The 24,980-nt window shown below is 35.9% G+C and overlaps 3 protein-coding genes and 1 long non-coding RNA gene across 6 annotated transcripts; 2 read left to right on the top strand and 2 right to left on the bottom strand.

Moving 5' to 3' along the window:
• Positions 1–769: 769 nt before the first annotated feature.
• LOC125218712 lies at positions 770–1,916 on the bottom strand. The gene is made up of 3 exons (XR_007176006.1): positions 1,676–1,916; positions 1,487–1,587; positions 770–904 (listed from the first exon to the last, which is right to left on the bottom strand). It is a non-coding gene; the product is annotated as an uncharacterized LOC125218712 (long non-coding RNA).
• Positions 1,917–4,855: 2,939 nt separating this feature from the next.
• On the top strand, positions 4,856–9,568 carry LOC125217850 (integrin-linked protein kinase 1-like). 2 transcript variants are annotated; one of them, XM_048119409.1, is made up of 12 exons: positions 4,858–5,761; positions 5,955–6,029; positions 6,108–6,212; positions 6,475–6,560; positions 7,273–7,393; positions 7,699–7,778; positions 8,029–8,091; positions 8,201–8,319; positions 8,505–8,590; positions 8,695–8,822; positions 8,919–9,050; positions 9,326–9,568. In XM_048119409.1, the coding sequence occupies exons 1-12, from the start codon at positions 5,330–5,332 to the stop codon at positions 9,330–9,332; spliced, it is 1,434 nt and encodes a 477-aa protein (XP_047975366.1). In that variant the 5' UTR covers positions 4,858–5,329; the 3' UTR covers positions 9,333–9,568. The 2 variants fall into 2 exon arrangements, with proteins under 2 accessions (XP_047975365.1, XP_047975366.1); XM_048119408.1 differs by having other exon boundaries at positions 4,856–5,761; positions 8,919–9,568.
• A 1,880-nt stretch (positions 9,569–11,448) lies between these two features.
• On the top strand, positions 11,449–18,390 carry LOC125222479 (mitochondrial proton/calcium exchanger protein-like). 2 transcript variants are annotated; one of them, XM_048125118.1, is made up of 16 exons: positions 11,449–11,568; positions 12,960–13,562; positions 13,647–13,959; positions 14,349–14,495; positions 14,587–14,675; positions 14,764–14,856; positions 15,463–15,589; positions 15,874–15,938; positions 16,040–16,214; positions 16,319–16,513; positions 16,597–16,644; positions 17,026–17,172; positions 17,359–17,441; positions 17,802–17,917; positions 18,058–18,153; positions 18,262–18,390. In XM_048125118.1, exons 2-15 carry the CDS (start codon positions 12,976–12,978, stop codon positions 18,123–18,125), a joined length of 2,253 nt encoding a protein of 750 aa, XP_047981075.1. In that variant the 5' UTR covers positions 11,449–11,568; positions 12,960–12,975; the 3' UTR covers positions 18,126–18,153; positions 18,262–18,390. The 2 variants fall into 2 exon arrangements, with proteins under 2 accessions (XP_047981075.1, XP_047981076.1); XM_048125119.1 differs by lacking the exons at positions 18,058–18,153; positions 18,262–18,390 and adding an exon at positions 17,648–17,701 and having other exon boundaries at positions 17,802–17,892.
• Positions 18,391–18,512: 122 nt separating this feature from the next.
• Positions 18,513–18,948, bottom strand: LOC125222480. The gene has a single exon (XM_048125121.1). The coding sequence runs from the start codon at positions 18,794–18,796 to the stop codon at positions 18,614–18,616; it is 183 nt and encodes a 60-aa protein (XP_047981078.1). The 5' UTR covers positions 18,797–18,948; the 3' UTR covers positions 18,513–18,613.
• Positions 18,949–24,980: the final 6,032 nt, after the last annotated feature.

Here is a 24,980-nt window from a genome sequence, read left to right as displayed (position 1 = left end):
TCACTTTAGTGATAGCAGATTTGGTAGAGTGGCGGGTTTTCTCCATGCAAAATCTTGGTATTTCTATTTTCTATTATTGTTTTTCATTGTCATCTCATTCATTTGTCTATATTAGGTATTACTAGTATATTTTGCTCTAAATATATTTTTGCATATTGAGAAGGTTTGTCTATCCGTTGTGCTTATAAATTAGAATGGGGAGAAAAAATAGAATTAGACCACTTCTTCCAACAGTTAATTTTTCTTATATTTGCATCATTGACATTTTGTTAACTCGACCTATATAAGGTGAGTCGAGGATCAAGTGAGTAAGTGGTAGTGGTTTGATTTGGTAGGATTATTTTTTCAATCAACGCCCGGTCTATACGTTTATAACTCTTTTATTTCACCTAATAACGATTTAACCCTTGCAATTAAGCAATTTAATAAAGTAGATAATCCATCCATTTTAAAGTTACATGACTAAAAATAATTTAAATTATATATTTTTATCATATTTTATTAATTCATCTTTTCTACTAGCTAGCTTCTAGTATTATATTAACAACTCGATTTTTTCATAACTTTCATCCCATTTAATTTGCATTTCACAACTCAAATAGTTATTTCATCCCATCTAAAAGTCTTACATAGTTCAATTTAAATTATTTTTCTCTTTTTCAAAAAAATCAATATAGAAAATCATCTCACAAAATAGAACATAATAAACTGTGTTATGCACAACAGACTATAAACCAGATCCCCAAAAATTAGCATCAAAATGGTTTACATGACCTCCATGGTGTATCTGATTTGTAAAATGTTGACATTTAAGCTAGCAGATAGTTTAATTAATTTATTATAATTGATTTAATATCTATTGTTGTGCATCATGACCTAATGAGGATCCCTTTAGCTTCCAAACCTGCATTGTTGCATTGATGTTAGCAAAAAAACAACCATGAAAGCTTCAACTGTACATGATCAACAATTATAGATTGTTCATTGATAGAGTCTTGATACTTCTATCAAATAGGATATTTAGTTTATATTACTTCATTTAATACACAATTAACTTCATCATACCAATTCAATACTTCAGAACAAATAGGTTTTAACTAGTTAAGTTCATATTTATAAAACAGGACATTTTAACTTATAATAATTATATTACTCCATCAAAATATATCAATAATTCAGTAATATGTGCATTTACTTCATATAATAAGTATAACATCTCATTCCATGAGGTTTGTTACAACACAGTGAGTTCACACATCACATCCTCTAGATCTTATACCTATGCATATATACTTTAACTTCATTTTTATACCTTCTTTATGAGGTATTTCAGTCGAATTACATAATTCCTTTCTTGTATACACAGCATAAAAATACAACATATCATCCATAATTATATATAGTTCATCCATAAAAATGCACCGGGCTTTAACTTCAATCTATCAAATTACTACTTCAAAACAAATAGGCTTTAACTTTATTTCACCTTCTGGCTCAGGAACTTTGCTTCTAGTATATGCATCGGGCTTGCGAGTTGATTGTTTGACCGGCGTTGATTTAGCCGCCAGCTTACGAGTATATTGTGGACTATTTTGACAAAAATCAGAAACCAATTTAGAAATTATATGAAGTAAGTTAAGATTAAGAACTCTGCAAAGCTTTAAAGGTGTATTACCTTCTTCGGTCGATGATTTGTGTGTGTCAACCATTTCGAATCATTGGATTGGGGATGACTGTAGTTGAATCAGTTGGTGATGAAGTCCGGGGTGGACGACGGTGTCGTCGATGGAGGCAGAGAGGGAATGAGAAGTAAACTGATGTCCTCGATTGTAGTTGAATCGGCTTGTTGATGAAATACAGTAGAGATTGAGATGAAATGCAGATGGAGATGAATCGGCTCTCGATTTGGAGATTTGGAGAAGAAGCAGCAGCAGGAATGTGAAAGAGTAATTTTGGTTTGGATGGGTTTGCATATAATGGGGGCTCTTTATTCGATTATGCAAATATTTTAATTTTCTTAATAATTAAAAATTGCAAAGTCAATTAACTTAAATAATGAATAGCATCCGAAATAAGTTTATTAGTGGATTGTCTGGGGGCATAAAAAATAGAAAATTTGTCAATAATAATAATTATAAGGAGAAAATTAATAAGTGGAAACATAACTGAAAATAAAAATGCACAGGAGGTCATACCTTAACCAATTGGGCCAGTATAAATTATTTAAAATTGTTAGGGCCATAGGCCCAGGCCCGGTCTGAAGTGTTTTTAAATCTATACGTATTACTAATAAAATGTGAAGGGGCAAAATTGGCTTGAATCAACAATTGCATGCTACAACACAAATAGCAAATGCATATGATTAATTATTCATGCTTTACAGTCTCAGCAATCAAACACTATATAAAGTATCTAACGTAATAATATCCCATCATGGGAACCAAACATCCCCAATATGCATATGTAATTATGAATTGTTTGCTGAATCACAAGACATACATGTGGTGGAATTCACGTGTGAGTCTCTATCTTAATTATATTATCAATCGGTATGCCATTATTAATTTCTTTTAGCTATTGTTCTTAAGAAAGTCCATCTTGTTAAGATGGACATTTGAGTACGAGCAAAATTCTCATAAAAATAAAAAAATTTAGAAATAGTACGAGTTTTGATACAAAATTAATAAAATATAATACTCCCTCAATTCCAGCTCAAGTGATTGATTTCTTTTTTGTCGGTGTTTTATTGTTTTGCGAAAATGATAATAAATAGTTAAAGTGGAGAGAAAGTAAAGTAAAAGATAGAATAATAAAGAAGAGAGTTGTATATATATTATTCTATTAATTATTTTACTTTCCCTTCACTTTAACTATTTATTAGCATTTTCCCCAATCATGTGCCAAAAAGCAGTCAATCACTTGAGATGGGACGGAGGGAGTAAGAGATATAAAAAGAAAAAGCGATTGGAGTACTAGATCCGAACCGATTTGAAAATCCATAATTAGCTTAAAATAAAATCCAAATCAATCCGAATTTCGAAAAAAAGAATTCAATCCAAATTTTGAAAATCAATGTGGTCCGGATTAAATATTCGGATTTTGGGTATATTTCTCACCTTTATACATATTCCACTTATTCATATCACTCATTTTTTATTATAAAGCTTCCAGGAATTTTCATCAACACGTACTTTTTAAAAATTTATGATGAAAAAGTGATGGACTCCTACTTGTAAATGGATGGAGTATTTATTAAAAATTTGTTTTGGATAGCTATATGAAGGTTATTAAGAACAATGACTTTCGAATAATCGGTTATATTCTACTAGTCCGATATATTCTGCAATCAGGGTGATATTACTTTGATGGTAGAAACTAGAAGAGCAAATGGAATATCACCTTGACGTGGTAGAAATCAGAGGGTGGTTATTCCCAAGTCCAATGTGAGTTCATATGTATTTTTTGTTTTGGCTAGTTTTATATATTTATGCTCCCCCGTCTCAAAGTAGTTGAGTCTTATTCTTTTTTTAGTGGTTACAAGATAGTTAAATTATTTTCTTTTTTTACAAAAACTTTATTTCATTTCTTACATTATTCTCTCCACTTTAATCTTTAATACATCAATTTTTAACTCTTATATCCAAAACAAATGTCCAAACTATCTTGAGCGGATAGCTTATTATTCATTATCTATGATAATAATGGAAAATTAGTTGAGCTACTTACTTGACTTGAATACTCCATATCGGAGTAGACTTTAGAGTAATAGTTTAAATTATTCTTGCAATAATGAATAGATATCATAATGACCAAGTCAAACTCCCACCATGTTTTAATCTTAGCCAAGTTGGCAACAAATCATGTTTCTAGCTGGTTAACTTACTACTTTTGTCCACTTCAAACTATACCCTACACGGACTTCAGTCCCATGTGTCTTCATTTCAAACGTCTCTTTTATGCTTTCATCAATTTTGCTAATGCGATCCTACAAATCATACTACTCAATAATATCATTTCGCTTTTGATGCTCTTTTCATTATTGCTAATCTAAGTTCTTTTTTCCATTGTTTTTTTTTTGGTTATTAACATATAATATCACGTAGTTTTTTTAAAAAAGGCCTACCAACATTAAACTTAACAAAGAATATCATGATTTTTTATCGGAGTATCAATTCCCACTAACGACAGATTCCAATTTATTAAAAACAACATGGAAAGCGAATTGGCATTTAATTGATGAGATAGAACATAAACTAATTAAAAAGAACAAATGACATATAATTAATCATTAGGATTTTACTATTTCATTCTCTTTCATCTACATCTCCACCTCCACCTCATTCTCACCATTCTCTTTTTCTCTCTTCAACATAGTTCTTCATAATCCGCATCAACTTTCTCACTAGTCTCAACAAGCCGCCTGTGCAAAATTTTGCCACATCTAACGGGTGAAAATTAAAATCGTAGTCAAAGTTGGTGATATTTTTTGCTAAATAAAATTAAAATTTACAAAGAACCACGATATTGGATGACAATAACCACTCTATTTTTACAGACCTCACTCACATATCAAATAGGATAATTTTGTAGTAGAATTGTTTGATTTTACCCCTCATAAAGCGAATCAATTCCTTTTCATCCTAATTTTATTTCATTATTACTTTGTGAGTTGAAAATAAAGATTATTATTTGCATTTAAGAAAAAAATGTGGGGAAAAAAACAAAAAGAAAAAGAGTATGAAGTAGAGTGAGTAAACGGTGATCAAGTTGCAATGTGAAGTAGGTACGTAGCAAAGAAGATCTTTCCGGATTATCGGCGATCGAGTGGAATAAATTACATGCAAAATATGGTCTCTTCATTTTCACCTTTCTTCTTTCTATTCTCTTCCCCTAATTTCTGGCCCCTCTTCCTCTTACTCACTCACTCAATCAGATCCATTCCTTTTTCCTTCCTTCATTCATTTCCCCCTTTTCGTTTGAGGGCTGCTTTTTTCTCCAGCTCTCTAACGATCGATCCACTCTCCCAAATTCCAACCTAAACAACTTGAAATAAAAAAATACTGCTAATTCCCTTCTCCTTGAAAATTCTTCAACGGAAGTATATCGATTACCTCATTTCCCACAACATTTCATTTGACACAGAAATTCAAGGCACAGTGTTGCTTTGAAGAGAAATCACTCTGTTTTCGGAATTTATTTTGAGGCGAAACGCCGCAAATTCAATCTCATTTTAACGTAATAGAAGGGGATTTTCCCTGGCCCTAATATTAATCGGGTGGGGGTTATGGTGTTGTTGTGATTCGAAACAGTTGGCGATCAATTGTGAGTGATGGATATTGCGTCGCAGTTGAAGCGCGGGATCTCGCGCCAGTTCTCGACGGGGTCGTTGAAGATGAGCCGGAGATTCAGTTTCCAGCGGCAGAACTCGATGGATCCGCGGCGGAACAATTTCCGGTTCAGCTTCGGGCGGCAGTCGTCGATGGACCCCATACGGCGGACTCCGGTGACGGAAGACTGCGCCGAGGAGGAGATGACTGTGCCGAGCAACCTCGACAGCACAATGCAGCTGCTGTTCATGGCGTGCAAGGGCGACGTGGATGGGTTGCGGGATTTGCTGGATGAAGGGATTGATGTCAACAGCATTGATTTGGATGGCCGGACAGCGCTGCACATCGCTGCCTGCGAGGGTCACGTCGAGGTCGCCAGGCTTTTATTGAGCAGGAAGGCCAATATCGATGCTCGGGATCGATGGGGCAGCACGGTACTGATTAATTTGTTGTGCTCTGCATTTGCCAAACTAAGATTTAATGGTGCTTGATTGATGGATAGTTTTATTGTGCCACTGGACTTGATGAAACTTGATTGATGCACTTGAGTATCATTCGCCTTCTTATGAAACTTGATGAGGTTTCCAACATATTAATTTTGATAGATTTACATATTGATCATGGCAGGCTGCCGCTGATGCCAAATATTATGGAAATGTGGAAGTTTTTAATATGTTGAAATCTCGTGGAGCTAACGTTCCAGTAAGTATGAAAATCATTTTGTGGAGAAGCTTATTTCCTTTTTACAGTCACTAATATAAATTTGTTTCGTATTCTCAGAAAACCAAAAAGACACCCATGACGGTTGCAAATCCTCGTGAAGTTCCAGAGTATGAGCTCAATCCATTAGATATTCAAATACGAAGAGGTGATGGCATATCTAAGGTATGGTCTTCCGTGCAACTACCAGAACATTGTACCTTTGTACTCCAAATAGAAATTTAATGGCTTGTCAATATATTTGTATGTAATATGTATGACATATTGCTTTGACTTAATGGATTATCAGGCATAAAGAGCTATTGTGGCTTCTCTATGTTGTTGATTATCAAAATGTCTCAAATTGTTCTCATGAAAGGAAATGATTGCATGGTATCATGCTTAGTTAATTCGATAGGCTGATTTTACGTATGGTATCTGTGAACAGGGATCTTATCAAGTTGCTAAATGGAATGGCACTAAAGTTTCAGTGAAGATACTCGACAAGGATAGCCATGCAGATCATGACTCGATGTATGTGCTGCTTTCTTTCCAGCTTTAGTTCTAGCTTATCTATTTAGTTTCATTTTTAGTAAACAAATCTCATTTTGTATATCTATGCATCTTTATACAAATACTAAATTGGCCACCTAAAGCAGTATTGGCCAATTTATAGTACTATGTTAAAAGAGAAATGAGCGAGCTCTTAATGTGCATGGGAGTTAGATGAACTTAACGAATTGAATGTGTAGATAGTGTTTCACAAAGCAGTGATGTTTCATTGAAATGCATTATCGGCATCCTTATTTTGCGAGATTGTCATGTCACAGTTACCTGCTAAGAACGAAATCTTTCAGTAAATTCTAGAAACTGTTTAGTACTCATATGTCATTCACAATAGTTCCCAGTCTTGGTTTTCTTTTATCTATTGGCATGGAAAGGGGCTATTTGGATAATAAAATAGGCTTTTTACAATTTTTAGAGGCAAAAAGCTGAACAATAATTCCATATTCTTTTATATTTGACATCGGCTTCCTTACCAATTAGCATACTCTGATGTGTTATCATAATTTGTAGTCTGAATGCAAGCTGTAAAAAATGTGCATTAATACTGCCATGAAATCTGATAGAGTATTATTAAATCATCATGTTTTCTTTCTTTTTGTTATACTAGTACCTAGTATTTTATTTTCCTGTCTGTGTATGACTTCATGAACTGAACTAATTATTATGCCCTACTCTGCAGAAATGTGTTCAGGCATGAATTAACCTTGTTAGAAAAGGTTCGGCACCCTAACGTGGTTCAGTTTATTGGTGCTGTCACCCAAAATATACCTATGATGATTGTTATGGAGTATAATTCAAAAGTAATCATCTCTCTCTCTCTCTCTCTCTCTCTCTCTAACCCACTTCCAAGGCATATATACATTGCACCTCTATAAACCGGTGTAGCTCTGTATTTGTTGTTTGCTTCCTTTAGTATTAGCTATCTTAACCATCTTATGGCATTTTGACTTCTGCTTTGCGCATTCGTATGTAATGATGAATTTGATTATACAGTATTGTTTGGCTTGTTTAGTTTTTAGAGTCTCTCGTGGGATCGACAGATAATATGTTGTGTATAGTTTCCCCCTAGTAACCACTTTGCTTATTTATGCTTCAATTTTTTCAGGGTGACCTTGCTAGTTACCTTCAAAAGAAAGGGCGTCTATCCACGTCTAAGGCATTAAGATTTGCTCTTGAAATTGCCAGGTACTTGTGCTGATTCACATAGAGATACTCCACCTGTGCTGTTAATCTGCTCAATAAGTGCATGCTTGTGCTGTTTTTTCTATCTATATTGCTCTTTTGCTGCTCTTTGCTAGTTGCTTCATTATTTTTTTCATAGTGCTTTTTGCTCAGTTGAGAAACATTTTTTCTTCTCCAGCTCTCTGGTTGAACTTCTAAGTTACTTCTATATTTGTTGCATTCTGTTTTTCTATATGATGTTCATTTTTTGCAGGGGCATGAATTGTCTTCACGAGTGCAAGCCCGAACCAATCATACATTGCGATTTAAAGCCAAAGTAAGGAATGCTTAAGTTGGTTAGAGTGTCTGAATGTTTTCCACTTAGACGGAGTATTTCCTTTACAATACACGTTTTTTTAATATTTGCAATTTTTGTAAGGTGCCAGAAATATTTTGCTGGATTTTGGAGGGCAGCTGAAGGTTGCAGGGTTCGGTGTTACTAGGTTGTCAGCACAGGCACCTGATAGAGTAAAACTTTTGCAGCCTGAAGCCACAGATCGTTCAAGTGAGTCTTCAGTCTTCACAGTTCTCACATAACTAGTATTACTAGTTTCTCTAGTTCAAGTTACTTTTCAGTAAATGGAAATTTCTACCAGTTTGGCTAGTTTCTCCAGGCTATGCTTGATTAAACATGATCATATATAAAGTAGTTTACGATCTTTTTGTTTTCTATATATATGCTATATGTAGATGTGTACTTAGCACCGGAGGTGTACAACAACGAAGCATTTGACAGAAGTGTGGACGTGTACTCTTTTGGTGTTATGCTATTTGAGGTATACTTCAACTAAATGCTGAAGAGTACACATATTTGAACAATGTATTTGAGATATATGATATGATTAAAGTTTAAAATCGTCTGCCACACTTCTTATACCAGATGATGGAGGGCTCTCCGCCATTTTCTTCAAAATCTCCTGAGGACGCTGCTAAGGTGATTTGCTTAGAAGGGAAGAGACCATCATTTAAGTCAAGATCTAATAAATCTTTTCCTCCAGAATTGAAAGAGTGAGTTATTCACTTGATCAAAGAAGAAAGGCATAGAATTGAGTTTCACAAAAACGGCTGCTGTTTTTCACGTCTAATGCTGGTGGTGTATCCCAGGTTGATCGAGGAATGCTGGCATTCAAGTCCCAGTGTGAGGCCGACATTCTCACAGATCATAATACGATTGGATAAGATTGTCATGACATGCTCCAAGCAAGGATGGTGGAAGGACACTTTCAAACTCCCCTGGTATGCTCACACGTTCTTTCTTTTTATACGAATTATAGCACAAAGCAAAAAACGAAAACATGATAAAACTGGCTATCCAGTTTGTCACTATGTGACTATGTTTGGGTGCATTGTCAAGCTAAAGATTTTTTATTAAATTTTTCGAATACAAATACATGAGATAAGGCGAGTATTTAAAGTGAGAAGCACGCCTAATAAGGGATTTTGCTGAAACTGAGAAACAAAAATGGACTAAATGAGGCGTGTGATGATTAATAAGATGTATCGTTGTGCAGGAAATAAGGGGGGGGGGGTGTATCCGACGATAATCCATTACTTTCTTTGAACGTAAGAAGCCTGTACAGTACGCCACGTTCAAAGAAAGTAATGCAGGATTATGAGCCAGTGAAGGGGCACACACATAAGCCCAAGAGCGTTTGTATTTACACACTGTAATATAATCGGAGTTGAGTTTATATGTGCATATTTTTTGTTGCCGTACTTGTATGTGAGTTAATGTTAATACCCTTTCATTTCTTTGCCTTACAAATTTTATTTATTACTCCAACCACATAAACAGTGTTGTATTTAATATAAATTCAATTCCTACTCTATATTGATAATGAGGGATCCAAATATTTGCCTTTCTGCATATTGATACGACCTCGGCAAATTTCTAACTATATATAATTAAGATTTGAGTTCTTACTATTCTTTAAATTAATAACGTCTTAAAAGGATAAGTATATGGAAATTAAGAAATGTATATTTTGAGGCTTAAAATTAAAGAGGCCACCTTTAGAAAAAATTTAGCAATTTTTTTAGGTTTGAAATTTATATATAGAACAATCAGAAAATGATTTTGAGATATTATTTGAAAACCAAGTTTCCCATCGAAGCAGTTATCAATCCTAATATCTCAATCTCAAATTCTCAAGTACCTTATTATATTAAAAAAATGGTTTGGGGTACACAAGTTTTCACAGTGAAATCTCAACCCTAATCCCTAATTCTCAATCTAAATTACCTTATTTTATCAAAACTAATTATCAAAATTTTGTCATTTGTCACTTGCGATGAACACATCAACTTTAATTTGAAAAAAAAAATAATTTATAGGAAAAAATAATAAAAATCCAAAGTTCTTAGTATTTATATTTAAAACTTTTTTGGTGAACACAAAAAAATAATGAAAGTTTGTGTATTTATAGACAAATTATCTTCTTCTATTAAAACAAGTCGTTATGATGATACAACGAATTTTTCATATTGACACTTGTTATGAACACGCCAGCTCCATTTGGAGAAAACAATTGTGACAAAAAAAAATTATGTACTTAGATTTAAAAATTTGGATGAAAAACCTTAAAGGAAATGGTCAACATCTATATGACAAGCTTTCTTCCGTCATCGAGATCTCTTCCGCTTGTGTTTCCTACGTCCTTAGATAAAACTAGGATGATCTTTGAAGTTTACGTCGCAGAAGATCCAATCGTAGGAGACAACCATAAGGAGAAGATATTTTAGAGAGAATTATTGGGGCATACAATTCGACCCGATAGGACTCCTATACACTCTTACAAGAAGATTCAGACTCATTTTGGTCGAGCGAGTTATGAAATTCAAAACTTCTGCATCATTTACAACAACGAGGAAAAACAATTGGCTTGTGGATCTACTGATGCAAATAGTTTGAAATCTGCTTTCAAAATCTATAAAACTGACAACAACAAGACTTTCAAATGTATCTTAACTTGGAAAAAAGTTTCTCGCATCGACAAGTGGGCGGGTGACATAGAATCGCCTTCGAGCTCACGGCTGGGGCTGAAATGCTCAAAGCACACTAAGACGAGTCATTATTCAACAAGCAGCGAGGCTACATCCATGGGTATGAGGCAAGGGAAAACCGGCGGTTCGAGCAGTGCACCCCCGATACCTTCGGAGGAGCGGGATGGATAGAAGTGTCTTGTTTAGTCTTTTGCATAAAGATATAAGTACCCAAATGAGCACAATTTGCTCACAACAATTCGAATCTCATTAGAGGATGATTAAGTATTTTAATCATATAGTTATAATTAATTGTATACTCCTATTAAATTTTATAATAAACAAATTCAAATAAAAAATGAATAGAAAATTGATGTGGGATCTATGAAGAGTTAATGAAGAGATGGGTTATGGATATTGTTTTGATGTAAAGAATTACTACTAGATAATAAGTGTGGTGAAAAAGAACAAATTTTAGTGACATGCTTTTGGATGGGATAGTCACAAGTCACAACCTTTTGGGGCTGAATTTCTAATATATCATACATGAAAGGAGGGAAATGATATGTGTGATAAATGGGATGACTCAAATGTAACATTGAACAAATTTGGCATATAAGCAAAAACAAGTATACATTCCCCATTCCAAAACCTCCCCAAACCCCTGATCAATTACTTCATCTCTTTCTATTTCATTCAAAATAGTTCCAAATCCTGTCGATTTTCTTCTCCACATTCGTTCATCATTTTCTTGCTGCTTTCCTAACAATCTGTGAGTAACCTCTCTCTCCCTCCCTACATTTTCTCACACACACATAACACGTTCGCATAAGCACCTAATGTGCTGGAAAACTGAATTTCTTTCTTTCTTTTTTTAATATATTTTTTCATTTTAAGAAGTTGTTTGTCGATTGCTTGCGATTGTGGTTTTTTTTGCTCTCGAGGTTAGATGGTCAATAGTTTCAATTATGTTCATTTTTTTTGTTTTTTTTTTTGTTTATATTTGATTTGGCTTACTGATTGTTACTGCAAAATGTATCATCTTTCAACTCCAAGATTGCAGCTCTGTATCAGTCGAATTTCGTTGTATATACGCTCCTGTTATGTTTTTTCTATAGTTTATTGACTCTAGGTTTGTCGATGTACCAAGGGGTTGTTTCATTGTTTTGTTGAATTTCTAGGCATATATGTGCACATATAGCGGAGGTGTTCGTATGTTCTGTAATTTCTTTCTGAATCTCTCTGGATGTACTCGCTAGTTTCTCTTTGTTGTTTTGGTAATTTCTATATGACAGAGTTAGTGCTTTATTTAACTAATGAACAACGGTTGGAATTCGTTCCACACCTAATAGATGCCCTATGGGGTGTATGAATCCAGTAGAGTATCTAACAAGTCACGCCCCTGCAATATCTATAAGCAGATGAATCTGATTGCTGCTTAACTGCCTTGAGAGAGATGGAGTATTGTGCAAGGCAATTGACGTCATTTTTGTTGAATGGTTCATCAATTGTCTTTTTTAAGGCCACTTGAGACTGAAAATATATATTTTTATTCAACTCTGGTATGCTCCCCAGGGTACAAGTAATTACTTTTGAAACCTTGCATGTGAAATCTTAATTATTACTGATGGGAATGAAATATAACCCCGTACCTTTTTGTTTGACTGACATGAGTACCGCGAATCGATGGTAAGCTATTGTTAAAGCATAACAACTTCTGTTCTAAATAAAAGATTGAGCAACTTCTACAGTCTAATCTATCTTCTATCATGACCTTTGTAAACAAAATTCACTTCTTTAGATAGGTGCTTGTTACCTGATTATGTTTTGTCGTGTTCAGTAGTTAATTACCTACTAGTTTTATAATAAAATGTGAGTGAGAATGATTTAGTGGACTGTATGGTCCACTACCAAAAGTGGTATAAAGTGAAGTAGGAAAATTAATATGGGACGAACCAAAATGGAAAACTGGGACACATAATGGTGGACGGATGGAGTATATAATTATAACCGAATGGGCTATAATATTATATTTATATTATATCGTATTCAGATAAGTAATATGATGATACACGTTCTGATATAGTTTTCCTATTCATTTATCTTTCTTGTTTCGTAGCTTGGCCTTTTGGGTTGGTGAAGTCTGTCTTTGATTTTATTCAGGTGAAGAGAGGAGATAATGGCCTCTGGAGTGATTTTGAGAAGGAGAAAGACTCTTTCAGATTACTTGAGTCTCTCCCTTCGCTCTATTCAAACTTTCCATACATCTGGTTGTGGTCAATCTTGTTCTCCTAGCTACGCCTCCATCACAGACCACAATCCTCATAACATAGATCTATTGAGAGAAAAACAGAAGAATTCAACTTTTTGCAAGAAACCATTGAATCCTGTAGCCTTAGGGGTCTGTAGTCCTAAAGCTTATGAAATCACAGCTCTAAGATATGGGAATGGAAGGTTGGATTTCAACTGCCTGATGGGTGCTAGGATGATATCACAATCTAGATGCTATGCTTCAACTGCGAATGCAAGGCAGCCTGACCCAGGAAATGATGATGAGGATATTGAAGAAATGACTGCAAAAAGGAAAAAGGAAGCTTCTCCCGAAGAATGTGATCAGGCTGTTGTGGGCCTAAGTACTGCAAAAGCCAAAGCCAAAGCTAAAAAACTGCATGAATCTCAGATTACTGTTAAGCCGATCTTAAAGAAACTATGGGCCACATTTTTAGGTATTGGTCCAGCTCTAAGGGCTGTGGCTTCCATGAGCAGGTCAGATTCTTTTTAATCTATCTATATGCTCCACTTTTATGTTAAACTAATGAAGAAAGGTGTCATCTATGATCATGTAAACAGGGAAGACTGGGCCAAAAAACTCATACACTGGAGAAGTGAGTTTGTATCAACGCTAAAACATTACTGGCTAGGATTTAAGCTTCTAGGGGCTGATGTGAGGATCAGTTCGAGATTATTAATGAAATTGGCTGGCGGAAGAAGTCTCTCCAGAAGGGAGAGGCAACAACTTACAAGAACTACTGCTGATGTTTTTAGGCTAGTCCCAGTAGCTGTTTTCATCATCGTTCCTTTCATGGAATTTTTGTTGCCTGTTTTCCTCAAGCTCTTCCCTAACATGCTACCTTCAACCTTCCAGGATAAGATGAAAGAAAAGGTATGGATCAGAAGGCAATTGGCGTCTTTGGGATGCTGTTCAATTACGTGTATTTTCATCCCTGTCATTAAGATGATTTATATGTCATGAAACATCTTAACCTTACCAACTGAGAGGCACTTCGTGGTCGAATCAAATGAAATCTTTTGGTTAACAATGTCATTAATTGTTTGTTTCAATCCAGATACTTTCAGTGTTTAATGATGATTTATATGTCATGAGAACTTTTAACTCCGTCTCTGATGAAAGTAAGATTTTGTGACATCATCATCATTATCATCATCACTAGTATGTTTCCACGCACTGTCTTGCAGATATTTGCTGAGTGTTCTTTCTTTATTTGGTTATATTTCTAGAAGCAATCTTCATCTGGAATGTTATACTTGCAGGAAGCACTAAAAAGGAGGTTGAAAGCCAAAATAGAATATGCAAAGTTTCTCCAAGAGACTGTCAAAGAGATGGCAAAAGAAGTCCAAACTTCAAGGAGTGGAGAAGTGAAGAGAACGGCTGAAGATCTTGATGGGTTTCTGAACAGGGTCAGTGAACATTATCATTATCATTATCATTAGTAAAAAGAGAGTCCTCCTGAGGCACCAGTTTCAATGAAATTTAATGTTTTCTATACAGATTAGAACTGGTGCTCGTGTCTCAAATGATGAAATTCTAGGATTTGCTAAGTTGTTCAATGATGAACTCACTCTAGATAATATCAGCAGGTTTGCGTTCTCAAGATTATGATTGTGTCTCATTGCCATTCTGTTGAATCCATTATTAATCTATTTGGTACAATTTTCTTTTCGACAGGCCTCGTTTAGTTAATATGTGCAAGTATATGGGAGTGAGCCCTATCGGGACCGATGCTTATTTGCGGTATATGCTTCGGAAGAGATTGCAGAGGTGTGCTATTTCCCCTTCCTGTGTTAATTGTTTGATACATAGACGTTTTGCTATTAGATATTGCACAATTTTTGCAGCTTAGGCCACTGTATTACTCCCTCCGTCCCACAAGAAGATGCACTCTTTCCTTTTTAGTCCATCCCACAAGAATATGCACTTCCCAATTTTGTAAACTCCCATTCCCCACTAATAATACTTTAATTACTTTTTCTCTCTACCTCTCTCTTACTTTACCAATTTTGCATTAAAACTCATGACGAACCCAAAATGCATATTCTTTGGGGACGGAGGGAGTATCACTTAAGTTAACTGTTGAGTGTTGTATGAGCGTAACTTGCGTTGACTATGCAACTGCTCTACCTTTGACAGGATATTTTCTATGATAGTACTGACATTTCCACACATTCTCTTGAAATAAATCCTGATACTCCCAACCTTTTGTATTCTTTCTTCTGTTAGTGGGTGATATCAACTTTTATGCTATAGTTTGGTCTTTGAAATATTATCTGTTGTTTTACTTAGTTAGCCGACTTCAAAAAATTTTAAATCAAACTGTATTATATGTGAATATGTACTTATTAAAGTCTGTTTGGGTTCTCTTTTTAGCATAAAAAAAGATGACATAATGATCCAAGCAGAGGGCGTAGAATCTCTATCAGAGGCAGAGCTTCGTGAAGATTGTAGAGAGAGGGGTATGCTTGGGGAATTTTCAGTGGAGGAAATGCGTCAACAGGTCTGTATCACAACACAAGTACATCACTTAATTGTTATCAGGGTTTATAGGGTTTCTGGGTGGCAACCTTACATATCATGAATTGCATGAGATGACTGGTTATATTGCTTGAGCATGAACTCTGACAATGTCTTGGATGGAAATGTTTAACACAGACTACAACTCAAGAATGAACTTCTATAAATGGTGAATACTGTATTAGAAATTTGTATGCTGATGAAAGATTTGCCAGTGATAGGACATATATTGGTTTGACCTACATCCACTAACCTCTCTCTTTTTAGTTGCGAGATTGGCTAGATTTGTCTCTGAATCACTCTGTTCCATCCTCACTTTTAATTCTTTCCAGGTTAAATTTCTCATCTAGATTGTTCACTGTCTGATTCGAAAATTATCATTATACATCCTTGCACAGTGTAATTCTGATACATCTGCTAATGCTGTTCGCAGAGCTTTCACTGTGACCGGAAGGATGAGGCCAGAGGAAGCAGTTCAAGCTACTTTGTCCTCGCTTCCAGATGAGGTTGTGGATACTGTGGGTGTTACGTCATTGCCGTCTGAAGATTCTCTTGCAGAAAGGAGGAGGAAGCTGGACTACCTTGAAATGCAGGAGGAACTTATCAAGGTTGATCATTTGTTTACTTTTGTTCCTATGAACATTTTCTCCTGAAACTGTAGAACACTTGATCTTATGTTCCTCCTTTTTTCCATCCGTTTATGGGGCTATAGGAGGAGGAAGAGAAACAGGAAGAAGAATTAGTCAGGAAAAATGAATCTGCTGATGCTGAAGTTGATGTTGCTTTGAAAGAAATGAGCAATCCGACGGCAGGAGAAGCACAAGAACAAGCTAGAGCTAGAGCTCTGGATAAACAAGAACAGCTTTGTCAACTTAGTCGTGCATTAGCTGTTTTGGCTTCTGCATCGGTAATAAAGAAATTTCTTGTTTGAGTTTCTTGAGGATAAAATGTGTTCTCCTTCCACATTTCTTCTTTGCTTTATTATTGCAGTCAGTGAGCAGGGAGCGTGAAGAGTTCCTGAGGCTCGTGAATAGTGAGGTATTTTTGACTTCCCATTCAGCTACAGTTGAATATTAATTGGTTGACTTTTGGTGATGAACAAAATATTTAGCTGACCTCATTCTTTTACCAACTCTTAACCATTATAACACCTTTTATAATTTGTGCCTTGTTGCCTGGAAAGGCGATAAATCGGCCTTTTTCAAGTAATTGCTTTATTGTGTGCAATTTACTTCCGGAATTGGCTTTAAAACTCTGCGTTCATTACGCAGAACTTCAAATATTCTTCTGAATCATTCATAGTATTCAATTCTCAAATTTTAAAATCCATATTGCCACTTGGAACGTAACATTTTTTTTAATGTTTTTAACTTCAACTCAACTTGTATGTAAAACATCGATGGTTTTTCATCTTCTCAGATTGAGCTATACAATAGCATGGTGGATAGAGATGGAACAGATGGCGAAGAGCAGGCAATGAAGGCATATAAAGCTGCTCGGGATGAAAGCAAGGATGATGCTGAAGTTCCTGAACAGAACAATGTTTCCTCTGCTCTTGTAGATAAGGTATGTCTCTCCCTAGCAGTCCATAAGAAGTAATGGATAGCCTCACGCCTAGGCTGAGGAAGTAAGAAAATGAAAAAACTGGCAGCACTATATAAGGAATATGCCAGGACTGGGGTGAATAAATAATGTTTAAATATCCGTGCAGCTAAACTAATGCATGTTTGTTAACTTGCCAATTTTTTTTAGGTTGAGGATATGCTTCAAAAGCTTGAGAAAGAAATTGACGACGTTGATGCAAAAATTGGTGATCAATGGAGAATACTTGACAGGTAATCCATGAGCTATTTTGTTAGTTATTATTCTTTCCTTCAATCAGATCATGGTTTCAGTATCAACTATGTCTTTTCGACAAATGGTTGCTACTTTTTCCTGTTCAGCCTCATGAGATAATAAGTCCTTTCGTCACAATTGAATGTTTTCATCTTGTTTTCGAGTGTTGACATATAGTGTCACATTATCTATGATATCAATACAGGGCTCCAAATTTGGGTACCCACAGCCACAATTGAGTGTTGAGATGTCTAGTCTTGTATGGATCTAACTGTATAACATACTCCAAAGGAGTAATTTTTTTTATGGTATATAAGTTGTGTTGATAAAGTTCCCCATGGCCATGGTGATCCTTGCAGAGATTATGACGGAAAAGTGACTCCAGAGGAAGTTGCAGCAGCTGCTACATATTTAAAGAACACATTAGGAAGAGAGGGGGTGCAAGAATTGATCAGCAGTCTTTCTAAAGATGCAGGTTGGTTGGCTATGGATATGTCCCTAAAACATAAATTTCGCACACATTCAATCTGCTGATCTTGCTACCTTCCACAATACCACTTTGAGAGCTCTGGTTGGATTTGTTTCTTATTTACTTGTTATGTTCTTTTTATTCAGATGGAAAGATACTTGTTGAGGATATAGTGAGATTGGGCAGTCGTGTAGAAGGTGGCAACTCAGACTGATGTAGCTTGCTGATCTTGGTGGCAGAAGGTTCTAGTCGCATGCCAATACCCATTTTTATTGCTCTGTCACTTTTCGTGTACAATTTTTGAAGACATTGTATAACCTTGTTGAATGATCCTTTCTGTGTTTGAGCAGGAAAAGTGATCTACGAGAGGTCTGCTTACTAGTGTGGAAAAAATGTTTACTGGAGAAATCATGTATACAGTCATTCTGGTAGAAAATTTTATACAGAGAATCCCATCTTATAAAATCCTTTTATTTTCATTTTTTTACGTGTTTTTGTGTGGAGGAATGTCTCTTCCTCAAGCATAAATGTGCGATGTCATACATCCAATAATACAATCGAAGCTTTGGAAACAAATTACATTAGTAAAGAAGAGCCTCACTTCAACTCTCAAACTAGCTATGTTTATTTCCAAAAGGAAAAAAAAGAAGAAGAGAAGTGTACACAAAACACTACACTTATATACATACAAAAGTGTAGTAGCTATGTGTGTGGAAGGCGGAATGGGAGAGACGGCGGAGAAGCGAAAGGCAGATTACGAAGAATGAGGAAACGAACCCGGCGTGGAAACGGCAGCGGCGCGTCTTGCAGCACGTGCTCCAGCACACGCGCCACCACCACCGTGTACTCTTCCAGCAGCTCCGCTACTATTGCCACCAGTATCATGCTTGCTTGCTATCACTACAGATCACTTTCAACACTACTATATATATACATATATATGTTGACTTGATTGCTCCAATTGAATATGGATTGGTGTTGTTCTAAAACAGGAGGAACAATTAAAACAGAGGGCAGTGTCGTTTTGAAGTGTAAGTATTCAATTATCCAACGGCGAACTGAAGATACTGCAACTATAATTATTTAATTTTATTACTTTTAGTAAATGATTGTCGTTTTGTTTGAGTCGACACCACCTTGGGCTGGTACCTGGTATGCCAGCGTCTCCCACGTGTCCACACAACTCAATAGAAATATACTCCAACTATTTTATTAATTTGGTCTCTTATCTACAAAACGATGGATTGATATTGTTGTCTTCAAATATTTAGTGGTTTCGTTTTGCCTTATCCACTTCCTGATTTATATATATATATATATATATATAGGATTGTGATTAAATGAGATTTTTTAGGCTAAATGAGAAATGAGATGCAATTTCAGCCACTCATTTTTATAAAATGAGTAGTCCAGATTTTGTCACACAAAATATATTTTTAGATTAATTTATTATGAAAGGGTAGAATGGTAAATTCAGTAAAAAATAAACGAAAACAAACCCAATTGAAGCAGTCTGCCGTGATTTCTCACCTCTCTACATTCTCTCTCTTAATCCCCTTCTTTCTCGCTGGAGACGCTGGAGGCGGAGATCTCGCGGTGGATCAACGTCGTCAGATCCTGCTCAGATCTAATCTTCCCCGGCGAAAAACGCCTCGGCGAGTCCGTCTTCGCTCACTACCCGTCGATTTGTTGGAGCTCCCTCAGCAACATCATCCGCGGCGTCGTGATCCAACTCCTCGATTTCGCCGACACGACGGCCATGGCAAAGAGATCCGCCGAGAAGCTCTTCAAATACCTCGATATGTACGAGGCGCTCCAATTCCTCCTCCCTACCATCTCTGGCGACTCCTGCTGGGGAGATCTCGTCGACGAAGTCTCCGACGCAATCGACCGCATCGGAGAATCCGCCGTCAGCAATTTTTGAGATTGAATTTTTGAGAACATTCTTTCCAAGGTAGGTTTTCTTCAATCAAACGGATCTCTGTGTGTCGAATTTTTTTTGTTTGCGAGGTTATGGTTTGATTAATTGTGTATGCTAGAGCTGAGTTATACGAATATTGGGGTGGGAGGGTGAAATTGGGGAAATGAAGAACATCACTCAGTTAGGTTAGGGGTTTCAAGTTCTCTTTAGTCAATTGAGTGATTTTTCTTTACTACTGCTTGCATCACAGAATCACAATAGCTGTTGTTTAGATCTAACTTCCTTTTATCTGAACAATTAAGTATACTGCTAGTTGAGAAGTAATGTTTCAATCTTTGATCTGAATATATGAATGCAGCTTTTAATTCGATTGTGTTGCTGAAATTTTTGAGTTGTGTAGATAAGGTGTTTGTGATATTGCCTAAAATATTATTGTTGACATAAATTATATAAGTTGTTGACATGAAGATGTTTATTTTTTACATGAGTTATATAGCTCGTTGACATAATAACGTTTGTTGTTGACATGAATTATATAGGTCGTTGGCATAAATTTTATGAAAAATGTTGTTGACATAAATTATATGTAAAACATTATTGTTGATATGAATTATATATAAAACGTTGTTGTTGACATAAATAATATAGGTCATTGACATGAAAATATTTGTTATTGACATTAATTATTTGTAAAATGTTGTTGTTGACATAATAGTTGACATAAATAACGTTTGTTGTTGACATCGTAGTTGACATGAATAATGTTTGTTGTTGACATCGTAGTTGATATGTGAATTATAAGTGTTATTTTTTAGTTGTTGACATTTTAATACGAGTTGTTGACATTCGATATTCTCGGTATTGATATGTGAATTATAAGTGTTATTTTGTTAGTTGTTGACATTTTAGTACGAGTTGTTGACATTCGCTAATCTCGCTATTGATATGTGAATTATAAGTGTTATTTTTTAGTTGTTGAAATTTTAATATGAGTTGTTGATATGTGAATTGTAAGTGTTATTTTTTAGTTGTTGACATTTTAGTACGAGTTGTTGACATTCGATATTCTCGGTATTAATATGTGAATAGTAAGTGTTATTTGTTAGTTGTTGACATATTAATGCGAGTTGTTGACATTCGATATTCTCGATATTGATATGTGAATAGTAAGTGTTATTTGTTAGTTGTTGAAATTTTAATATGAGTTGTTGATATGTGAATTGTAAGTGTTATTTTTTAGTTGTTGACATTTTAATACGAGTTGTTGACATTCGATATTCTCGGTATTAATATGTGAATAGTAAGTGTTATTTGTTAGTTGTTGACATATTAATGCGAGTTGTTGACATTCGATATTCTCGATATTGATATGTGAATAGTAAGTGTTATTTGTTAGTTGTTGACATTTTAATACGAGTTGTTGACATTCGATATTCTCGGTATTGATATGTGAAAATTCATGTCGTTGAAGCCGGAAGATAACAAATCCTACAACATAATGGGAAAATATGTAAAAAAAGCAAAGCAGATAATGTCAACAAAGCATATCTTAATTAACCCGGCACCACATCTGAGACATTATATCATGGACTCTCAACCCCATCCATAACACCTTCCTCCACCAACAAACACCACGGGGGTTGTTCGGCGGGGAGGTTGCATTTTCATACAACTATTTTGTATATCAACAAAATTCAACAAAAAGTATAGCTACATAGAATATTTAACAGGTAACATACATCAGACATCTATCATGGACTCTCAACCTATTTCCTAACCTTCCTCCCCCAACAAACACCCCCAAAAGGGCTTGGACATGGGAGGGTTCATTTTGCATAAAACTATTTTGTATATCAACAAAATGTCATCAAAGAGTATAGCTACATAGAATATTTATCAGATAACATACATCATTGACAAACTCATATTTTAACCTTGTTTTATGGGTGATTAAAGAGTGCTTTTATTGATTTAAGATGTTAAATACAAGTTTTTCACCTTATATACACTAATTAGGTGAGTTGATGGGTTTATCGTAGTTTTGTGATAAAAACAGGTTAAAACGGGGAAAAATTTTTGAAATTCGGGGGAGTTCTCCTTAAAAAAACCCGGGCTGGGTTTTCCATTTTCTAAAAACCCGCCGGGTTTTTTAAAAGTCCTTGTGGACTCGGGGGAAAAACCCGGTCGGGTTTTTTTCCCAAAACAGCGGGCTTGGGGAAAAAAAACCCGGTCGGGTGTTTTGTTACCTAAAAAAATCCCCCCGGCCGGGTTTTTTTTAATTGCCCCGATTTTAAATTCCGAGTAAAAAAAGGTTTTTAAACCCTTTTTTAGAACCCAATTTTCCCCACAGAAATTGGTTTTTTCCACCTTTGAGAGCGAAAAGAGACAAAGAGCCCGATTCATCAACAAGTTTAAAGGGCAAAAGACGATTTGCCATTCAATTCCCCCTTGGGAGATTTTATTAGTTTCTTTTTTCAATTCTCTTTACGGATTCTTTTGGGATTTGATTAATAGAGAAAATAAATCTTCGTAGAGTTTTGGTGAAGACTCAATAAACCTTTTTGATTAATTCAAGGAATTTTGATTACCTTTGCTCTTGTTGATTTCTTTGTTTCGTTTTTGTCCTTTTTAAATTTAAATTTTTCTAAATTTGGGTTTGTTGACCTAGTTTTGAGTAATCGAAAATACCAATTGGATTGAAAAAAGAATGAACAACACCTAGATAATTTGCTTTTGAAAAAGGGAATTTAGAGGGGAGGGCTTTACCCTTTTTGTTTTAAGGAGTTAATTTTTGAGTATTGGGAAGGAGACTTCAATATTAATGATTAATAAACCCGATTGGCACCGAGAGGGGGCTTAGTATAATACGGTTTTCCCATTATCCTAGAGATTTTAAATTTGGGTAATCAAGTTGTTGATTTGTTCGCATCGTGTTTTTTTAGTCACCCCAAGGCTCTCCTTGTTCTCTTATTTGGAATTTTTTCTTGGTTGCGCGCTCTTAGCTTGTTTATGTTTATTTGTTTCTCAAAATAAAAAACCAATTTCTCCGGATTTTCTAGATAGTGTTCAAAATTTGTTCGTAGTACTAAAACCCGGGCATTTATTTTTGAGGATCGAAATTTAACCCCACGTTTTTACATACCCCCATATACTTGTGGGTGACATTTTGATTCAAGTTTAGCATGATAAATTTTTTTTGGCGCCGTTCCGGGGACTAATTTGCTTTTGTGTTTGATATTGGTTTTAAAATTTGAGAATACTAGTTTAGACATTTACTTGCTTTATTTAGTTTAGTTTTCTAGTTTGGTTCTAATTTTCCTTTGTTTTTTTCTCTTGTGTTGTGTAGGTTTTTATGCTCAGCGCTAAAAGGCATCCCCCCTTTTGGCCGATCAATTTAGAGTTTGGGGCCAATAGAAAAAAGAGGAGGACGAAGGGGGAGAGCACGAGCTCAACATTTATTTGGAAAAATGGAAAATAAAATTGGAAAAACCGGAGGTCCCCCCCCTCCCCCCCCCTCCCCTTAATCAAGATCAAATCATCCCCCCTTCAACAAAAATGGAGGAGATGAAAGGGAAAGAGAGGAGGAAAGGAGAAGAGGGCACCGGTTAGAAATGCTTTTTGGGAACGTCCAATATCCCAATGCCACCCATTGACCCAAGAGTGAATGCCAACAATTTTGAGTTGAAGCGGCATTGATCCAATTTGTGGAGCAACGGTTTTTTTGGGGAAAGGGCCCCACGGAGGACCCTTTTTGCACTTAGCCAAATTTTTGGAGATCCCAAACAACCAAGTTTGGGGGGTTTTCCTAAAGATAAATCAAGCTTAGGCTATTCCCATTCTCTTGAGGGGATGTGCTAAAATTGGTTTGAAAACCCTTTGAGGGGCTCGGTTATAAGTTGGGACACTTACCCAAAAAGTTCTTGGGGGAGTTCTTCCCTCTTGGCTCTACTCTCAACCTACAAGCGGAGATCTCCCCACTTTAAAATGAAGAGCCAAGAGTCTATGTTCAAACGGGGGAGAGATTAATGCTTTGTTGAAGAAGTGTCCTAACCATGGGTTGTCCCGGGCCATCAAGTGACCCTTTTTCATAATGGATGCTGGGAGTTTATCAAAAATCAACTAGATTTTGGGGTTGGGGGGATCATTCTTAGAAAAAGGGGTTGATGAGTGCAAGAAGATGCTTAAAGGCTTGCATACACTAGAAAGGTTGGGCTGGGGTGAGATGGCTCTATCCGGTAGCTTGGTTGGTTGATTGGATCCATTCAATCTCCCAACCAACAAATGAGGGTTCTCAATCAAAAGGTGGATGGGCATAAATTTGGGGATGGCTCCCAATGTAGAGCCTCCCTCCCGAAGAGGATGTTAATTATGTTCATAAGGAGGAAATCAGGGAATTTCCCAATTATGGGCCCAACAAGGGGGGTGGTTTTTCCCCGTCCTTTCTTCAATACACATCCAAATCTTTCGTATGGGAATCCTAAAATTTTTATTAACCAAGGGGGGTTTAAACAATTCCCCTAGATTTCAAAGTCTTCAAGTGATGTTACAAATGAGTTTTAAAAGCTTTGATGGAAAAAGGCCGTGGGATTATGGAACCCCTTTTCCCCAAGAGAAATTGATAAAGTTGAGACGGCGGTGGTAGAAGTTGCTACAAGAATGGGGGCTTTGGAGCACCAAATGAGTCAAATTCTAAAATGGGGGGGCCCTTCCCCAAAAGGGGGAATTTTTCCCAAGCAAAAACATTCCCCCCAAAAGATTGCAAGACAATTAATTTGGGGAGTGGAACAAGCTATGGGGGTCCCACTATCCCCGGGAAAAGGGAAGCTATTGTTAAACCCCGAAAAAGAAAAAGGGAGGGAAATAGAAAATGGAAACACCACCGGAGAGTTTCCGCCTGGTTCAACCCGAGATACTTGTTCCCCCAAAAACCCCATGGAAGTTAAGCTTTCCCTAAAATGATCGAAGAAGAAGGATGAACAATTTTCAAGTTTTTTGGGATATCTTTAGGAAAGTTCAAATCAACATTCCTCTTGTTGAAGCACTTCAACAAATGCCAGCTATGCAAATTTCAAGGATGTTGTCTCACAAAAGGGGAAAAAGGGGCTGAAATTGGCCAAACTTAACGGAGAGTTGTATTGCAATTATTAA

This window comes from Salvia hispanica, chromosome 4, assembly GCF_023119035.1.
Source record: "Salvia hispanica cultivar TCC Black 2014 chromosome 4, UniMelb_Shisp_WGS_1.0, whole genome shotgun sequence".
In the NCBI taxonomy this organism is placed as follows: domain Eukaryota; kingdom Viridiplantae; phylum Streptophyta; class Magnoliopsida; order Lamiales; family Lamiaceae; genus Salvia; species Salvia hispanica.
The sequence above is the reverse complement of the archived record's forward strand: the minus strand, read 5'-3'. Positions and strand labels throughout refer to the sequence as shown.

What these genes read in the sequence shown, in the direction of transcription:
- LOC125222480 (XM_048125121.1), bottom strand. Translation starts at nt 18,796, where the DNA reads ATGATACTGGTGGCAATAGTAGCGGAGCTGCTGGAAGAGTACACGGTG.
- LOC125217850 (XM_048119408.1), top strand. Translation starts at nt 5,330, where the DNA reads ATGGATATTGCGTCGCAGTTGAAGCGCGGGATCTCGCGCCAGTTCTCG. An exon ending in CTCGTGGAGCTAACGTTCCA is followed by an intron (nt 6,030 to 6,107) that starts GTAAGTATGAAA and finishes TCGTATTCTCAG; the next exon opens with AAAACCAAAAAGACACCCAT. An exon ending in TTATGGAGTATAATTCAAAA is followed by an intron (nt 7,394 to 7,698) that starts GTAATCATCTCT and finishes CAATTTTTTCAG; the next exon opens with GGTGACCTTGCTAGTTACCT.
- LOC125222479 (XM_048125118.1), top strand. Translation starts at nt 12,976, where the DNA reads ATGGCCTCTGGAGTGATTTTGAGAAGGAGAAAGACTCTTTCAGATTAC. An exon ending in TGAGGCTCGTGAATAGTGAG is followed by an intron (nt 16,645 to 17,025) that starts GTATTTTTGACT and finishes TCATCTTCTCAG; the next exon opens with ATTGAGCTATACAATAGCAT. An exon ending in CAGTCTTTCTAAAGATGCAG is followed by an intron (nt 17,918 to 18,057) that starts GTTGGTTGGCTA and finishes CTTTTTATTCAG; the next exon opens with ATGGAAAGATACTTGTTGAG.